The 7,472-nt window shown below is 34.6% G+C and overlaps 1 protein-coding gene across 3 annotated transcripts in view; it reads left to right on the top strand.

The window, feature by feature from the left end:
- The window catches only part of LOC106871778 (collagen alpha-3(IX) chain), a 239,898-nt gene that overhangs the window by 64,595 nt on the left and 167,831 nt on the right, over window positions 1-7,472 (top strand). For all 3 annotated transcript variants that reach the window (XM_052969917.1, XM_052969918.1, XM_052969916.1), the window contains exons 3-5: window positions 232-294; window positions 5,331-5,463; window positions 6,239-6,461. In XM_052969917.1, coding sequence (XP_052825877.1) covers window positions 232-294; window positions 5,331-5,463; window positions 6,239-6,461 — 419 coding nt within the window. The remainder of the gene's footprint in view (window positions 1-231; window positions 295-5,330; window positions 5,464-6,238; window positions 6,462-7,472) is intronic.

The raw sequence follows: 7,472 nt of genomic DNA, 5'->3' as shown, positions 1-7,472 counted from the left end.
CTTGACAACTGTTGTTGGTTTGTTTATGTCCTGATAGCTTGGTGATTCACCATGCACATACACACATAAATATATATGCATAAATATATAGAGATGGAGAAAGAGAGAGAGAGAGAGAGAGAGAGAGAGAGAGAGAGAGAGAAAGAAAGAGAGAGAGAGGGGGGGTGACAGTTCCGTTAATATCTATACTAATTCTTATACTAATACCCGTATTACCATTTCTATTTTCAGAAGTTTTTGAACAAACAGATGAAGTATGTCCAGAGAATTTAGGAGCATATGACGACATACCAGGTAGAGCCACACTTTTTCGTTAATTACTATTTTCAGCTCGGCTTATCCATTTTACACTTTATGAAAATCTCTCTTAACATATCATTCTTTAAAGCCACATAAATCCATAGAAAGGAAATAAAATCTATCTACACATCAATACAATCATTTTATTTCCTTACATTTCTGTTCGTCTTAAATTCCTAGATTAGTTCTTAATCTATTTTGTTAAACGATATTTACGTAGATACTTTTCCATACGATATTCCCAAGTCTTGTACTGCTGCTTCGATACAGCTCCGGCACTGAGTTTGTCCTCATCGATGGAGCCTATTTGCTATACATGTTAGAATAACATTCATAAAGTATTAGAATACCAGAATCCACAATCCTTGTACTCTGTACACGTCATTATACGTACCGAGTTGTCTATTCTGATCTTCCATTTTAACTTGCATCGTTTTTAGATCAAAATACCAGTTCAGATGATATTCTCCCATGGGGAATATATTTTTAAGAGAAATACAAGGGAATACTCCCTTTTACCACAACCAGTGTATAGAAATGAATTTGGAACTATTTGCTCTTTTTTCTGTCAGAATATATGTGGAAGTATTTATTTGATTTTCAACAAGTTTCACAACATAAATATTTTGACAAGTCTCCGGTCTCTCGTAAACGTTATCCAGTTTTTAAATATATTATACTTTGTAAGTGATTTATAAGCTCTTAAAAATATCTAATAACTATTTACATATTGGCATCAAGTTTATTTTCCAATCTTGGTCTTGCCAAAATAAATTTGGCACTTGAATCTGTAGCATGTCGACAAGTTTGTTGAGATTGCTCATTGTTATGTTCCACATACGAAAAGTAACTACTGTAGCTTTTGTGTACAGTGGTTATTCCACAGTAGTTTTATAAAATGCCTCATACCTAAATACGGAACACGATATCGGAGATCTTCAGGAATGCCACCAAATAACCAACATAAAAAAATTAATATCAACCGCAAACCGCAACTGGATTCAACGCTTTCGTTACGGCGCATTATATCGCATTTAAGTATTAGCTGTTAGCTACTAAGGAGGCATAAGCCATTAATAAATTTAGAATATTTGTTTACTAAAAATATAATTTTATTAAATTAGTGATGATATATGAGATGATCTTCAGTTACAAAATAGAACGGTTTGTCTTCTACTGCAAAAGCCGTCGTGGCATTTCACTCGCAATATTTTCTTTATATTTCGACTGAAAACCCCTTCTTTTACTTTACTAGATGTAATTATAGTTAAAGGAATCCGAGAGGAAATTAAAAACAACATTATTTCTACGTATGTGGCATCAGTATATCTAAACTCGTAAACCTGTCCTAATGTCACAGAACCGACAACAAATATGACACCGAGTTATTATTTTATTAAAAAAGTAATCAAAAGAAAAAAAGAAAACTAGACTTGCTTTTCTTATTCTGGCGGATTAACACTTTCGGGGTCCGGTGGTGGGAAAGGATTTGACAAGAAAACTCTAGCGTTAACAAGGGCAGAATCAAAACAAAAGCGTGCATGCCAAGAATTAAAAACTCTCCTGGAACTCACAATTGAGACGTGAAAGCAACTCCATTAAGGTGTCACTTCTATGTGACCTTAGAACTATAGCAGTGATAAAACAAAAATCATCAACAGTCATTCACAACTTATTCCATGTTATTTTCGATAACGTTTCCCTGTTAAAAAATACTTTGAACTCTTCAAACAAAATTGAGCCATCTTTCTAAATTGCGAATGTCTTTTTTTTTTTTCTGCGTAAGTGTATTTTATTCCTCTGTTTTACGCTTATCCCAGCAAAGTCTTTCAATGCTGATTCTAGAGTACATCAGCTCACACATAAACATTCTCCAACAAATAAACTAGATAACTAGCTTATTCATGCTATTATGGAGTTCAATTATCGAACTACATTATTTATGGCTAGGAATATCGATTTCCTATGAGAGGACTGAAATTTACCGGGGTAAACTAATAAAACACTTATGAGTTACACTAGTTGAACAGGAAGTTTCGGATGGAAGTCTTTCACGCGGGCATTACAAATACTACAATCTAAGTATTATTAAGAGGAAATTAGCGGCTTCATTAAAATAATTTAGCTATATTTGAATATTAATGTTATGGAGTTTTTGAGAGCTGAAAATTTGGCTTATTTTTTTACATTAAACCTAAAAAATGAAGAAGAAAAATCACATGATACCAGAACGACCGTGATAATTTCAGAATTAACGGGCGTTTTCTTTATATCTCGGACATGAAGTCCCTTAAGTATAAACCTTATTAACGTAACTCGTATTTTACTTCCAATATTTAAAACTTGAATCTTGGGTAACGACAGAAAGAACAGGAACTCCTGTGAACAGTCTGTGGAGTAACATTACTCGACAAAGTGCATAACTCGAAGATCAGAGATGCGCTCCAAGAAGAGATGCTACTTCACCGAATTGAGAGATCACAGCTCCGATACAATGGCCATGTGGTAAGAATGTCTCGGGAAAGAATGGCTGGGCAGGATTACAGGCAGAAGATCCTGGGGGTAGACCACGAGCAAGATGGTTGGATAACATCCATGAACTCAGTTGGTCATGCTTGGAGATCAAGTCAGATCGATTGGAGATGGTCGCTTCTGACAGGACCCGGAGGAGGACATACTTCAAAACTCTAACCTCGTGACCATCCCAGGATTAAGTGAGCGAAGAAGATGAAATGAGATGAACTTAGCAGATCATTGTCCCTTAACGAAGTACAATGACTTTACTATTTCTGTTTAAAAACTCTCAAACTCATTCATCTCTTTTACCATAAAATGCTGAGATTGAAATAATTAGATTTAATTTATATTTTACGTCCGGTGATCAACCGAACTTTTGATTCTGGTGCGAAGATAAACACAAACGAAAAACAGTGTTTTAAGTCAGAGTAGTTGTTGTTGCAAATAATAGTAACCCTGAAACGAGTATCAAAGACCAAGAGGTAAGCTTCTAGTTAGTTGACACATAGCGCTTGTGCGAAGCCATGATATTTAATTTATATCATTAAAGATATCAACATCACACTTCCTGTTTCTAAACTACGGTATCAATACACCAACTCAAAAGACATAGAAATATGTCACCAGGTTTAATAGACAGAGTATCAAGGATTACGTTTCCTTGTTTCTTGTAGACTAATTACCTTTGTGCCTTTATTAACGTTAGCGACTTCAATCGATATATTCTTTGGCCTTCATCAAATATATGTATGTATGTATGTATGTGTGTATGCCATAAATATGAGTTCGTTGAAGTTATGTGTTAATGTCCAACCTAAAACTGTTCAGTTAAAAATATGTCAAACTTCAACGAGAAATTCCTTTTTTTCTTTCCTTTGTTTTTTTTTGTTATGTTGTTCATTAATCAGCCGACGACACATTATTTCTATGACGCAGGCAGCATGTATAATATCATGCGAAATGTTGTTTGTGTGATCAGCCAACCATGAGCTTTTTTAATTTATTCCACCAGCATGTAAAATATAACACATACAGGCTGTTGATAGGAGTCAGACGCGTGATGGTTGTAGAAACCATGGTGTTGGCGAAGATGGGTGTTATTTTCTGTTAATGCTGATGTTTTCGTTGTCGGACATGTTATTACAGAAATGGCAGAAGCAACAATGATGGTGCGAGGGATGTGCAGGGGTGAGATGAGTGATCACAAGAAATGGCTTTTGAAATCTGCTGGTGATATTGCTACAAAGCAAAAAATCTTTTAGACTTCAAATAGTATACGCCTTATAAGAACTAAAATACGTGATACAGATGAAAGCTAAAAGACATAGGTCTACCATGGAAATCCTCTTTTCGTCTTTTTGCTTACGTTTTGTCAACGGAGTTTAAAAGGAAAAAAAATTAATAAAGAACTGCTCAGTGTTTCAACATATATGAAGAGTTTAAAGTTTCAAAGTTTATAAATTCATTTATTTCATGAAGCAATTTTGGAACGATAGTGCCAATAGCTGTGGGTGTCCAGTTGGTCAGTCACTGTTTCACGTTACGTATTCTGTCAAGTGAAAAGAGAATGTCTAATTCGATGCCAGGGACTATGTCTTAAGAATATTTATATCTTTGGTTTCTCGCCGGTGTTTTGAAAAAAAAGAGAAAAGAATTAACCCCTGAATAAATTATCAAATCCCCAAACATAATATGCATTTTAGTCTCGTTTCTCTACAATTAAATCCTTGTAGAGTTTCGAAAGAACAAAAACCAGACGACCATATTTAAAAGCAGACTCGATCGTTTTCCATCATTTGGCACTTTTGTGATAAATGGAACCAACACCAAGGATTCCAAGAGTGATGAGTTGCCAGGAATTCTCTATAAACTTGATTCCTACACCATTTCGGTTATGATTATTTCTGAGCTCAATTCCCGTAGATGTAGATAAGTAACAACAAAACATTTTAATCGAGTCCATCTTTTATTTAAATCTCCAAAATAAGTTTACCTGAACCAAAGTAATGCTAATGGTTGCGGAGATTGCGTCAAAACGTGACCCAGTTTCAACACCAACTGACTTTGCGGAAATATACTTTGTTACAAACATTCATGCCTGGTTTCTGGTGTAGAGATGACTCTCTTCCTTTCGATCGTCAGTGTCGGAATCCATTAAAAACCTCATGGCTACACTTCTTCCTGCTCTCATTCGATGATGAAAAAAGAAAGGTAAAGAAAAGAAACAGATTATGAATGTAAAACAATAATATCGACCTTATAACAGTTTTATGTTAATTGATAGCGAGATTCATTAATAAAATTTCTAATTAAGACCAAATCTTATATCTTTCTCTCTCTCTCTCTCCCTCCCTCCCTCTCTTTTTCTTCCCCTCTCTCTTTCTTTAGTTTCTCCTTTTACACACCTCTCAAAGGTTCTTTCATCTTGTCTTTTGATAAACTTTCTATCAATATATCACAAATAATTGTTTTATAGTTCTATCTTACAATGTTTTCCTTTGTATATTTTTCAGCATTCGATTTTATATCTACATATGAATTAGACACAAGAACAAATATCCCAGGTGTACATCAAACGCGGGGTAGCAACGCTCTACAGGTGGCTTATAAAATAACAGAAGGGTCAAATTTACGTATTCCCACAAGGTATTTGTTTCTCACTTCATATTCCTGCTCAGTTCCATGATATAACTGTCTATAAACGATATAATTGTCTTTCTATTAGTTTTCACATTAGTCTGTTCCTTTTCAATATCTTCTGCCAAACAACATATCCGTTTTCAAATCCGTTTGATTGATGTTTCTCGCTAGGCTGATATAATCCAGTTAGTGAAATAATCTATCTGTAAGTTAGTATTGAATTCAAGAACTGCCAACAATATCACATAAGAATTGCCATTTATTTTCCAATCACGAGTCCCTATTTCAGTAAAAAAAATGAAAGTATTTCCGGGAAATAAAACCCTAACCCTAATCCTAACCCTAATGGCTGCATTTGTCCGATATCATTTACTGTGTTTTGTATAGAATTACAAAAACGACTAAAATCACAATCGGCAGAATATAACCAAATATTTATTTAAGCTCTGGTGTGATTACAATTTGGTTGAAAAGCTGACAATAACGTATGAAAAAAATGCAATGACTTTTCATAAAATTGTATTCCATATCAGTTTTATATCTGTTTGCTTTCTCTCTCTCTCTCATTCTCCCTTCCTCTCGTTTTCTTTTTTTTTTCTCTCCTATAACAAAACCTTTTTCTTTCACAATATCTTTAATACTTCATCATCTTACTTCTTCTTCACAAGATAACCTCCCCTTGCTGTTATTGTTCACGGATCAAATAACGATTTTACAATGATTTTTCTGCTTACTAACTGCTCCTTTCTTTTTTTTCATCTTTACTCATTTTTTTCTGCAGTGCCTTATTTCCAAAGGGATTACCAGAACAGTTCTCATTAATCAGCACTTTCATGATGAGAGGGCCAACACGGAAAGCTAGATGGAATTTACTCAAAATCGTAGATCCAAATAACCGGCCGCAACTCGGCGTTAGACTAAACGGGGATACAAAAACAGTTGACTTTTACTACAAAAGTACAAACGGAAGAATGGCAAAATTAACTTTCAACAGAGCGAAAAAGGTAAGGAAAAATCGAAACAGTGTCGAAACTATTTTCTTTGTTATTTTATATTGAAGAAATAACAGACTTTTGTAAATATCCCGTGGTTTCATAAACGTATCATCAATGAAATCTTGAATGTTGACGAGCCTAAGACAGTCAGCTAGAATTGGCAATCAACTTCTCTCCAAATTACGAGCTACCATATTTAATAGCGAATATTGTTGCCGGGGAAAAATTTTGGGTGGTCTTGGCAGGAGAGAATTTGGTCATAAATCTGGTTGTTGTTCAGAGCCAATTGTAGTGCTGAGCAACCAAAACAACAACAACAACAACAACAATAAAAAAAAGCTTGGTGTCGAAGAATTGTAAAAACTGTTAAAATATGTGCAATGACTCGTAGCTTTCGTAAATGTTAAGGAGCAGTCGCAGTGTTAACTCTTATCTACCATTATTTTTTCTGTGTTCAGTAAATAACCCCTGACCAGTTCGTTAATATTTTTCGCTTACAAACGTCATATCAATTACAACGCATTCAAATATTTATATTGTTTTATAACAAAGTTGTATATAATTTTTCAGTTTTGCACAATAAGGTCAGATTGCGAACGAAGTTGATAGCTAATATCGTACGACCCACATAAGACTACTTCAACAGCTCCAGGCGGCACCAATGTCAGCAATAAATACAATTTATTATTAGACATGCAACCTTTAAAGAATACGAAATGAAATGTTGTTGGGACCGTGTTTTGTACGTGAGTTTTAGCAACACGAGGACTTTTAATTAATCAGTTGGTAATTAAAACTGGGTTAACAGCGCAGTTAGATACAAGTCACAATAGTTTCCGAAAAGACTGTAAAGATGCGAAAATTTATCAAGAGAGGAATAGTGAAAAATTCCTCCTCAACGGTGAATTCGTCTTGAATAAAATAATTGATTTTCGAGAGATAGAGAAAATATCAAAGAAGAAAAGAAGGAAAGAGAGAGAGAGAAAGAGAGAGAGAGAGAGAGAGAGAGAGAGAGAGAGA

The sequence above is a fragment of the Octopus bimaculoides genome, chromosome 8 (assembly GCF_001194135.2).
Source record: "Octopus bimaculoides isolate UCB-OBI-ISO-001 chromosome 8, ASM119413v2, whole genome shotgun sequence".
Lineage (NCBI taxonomy): Eukaryota > Metazoa > Mollusca > Cephalopoda > Octopoda > Octopodidae > Octopus > Octopus bimaculoides.
Note: the sequence above shows the minus strand (reverse complement) of the source record. Positions and strands in the feature narration are given on the sequence as shown.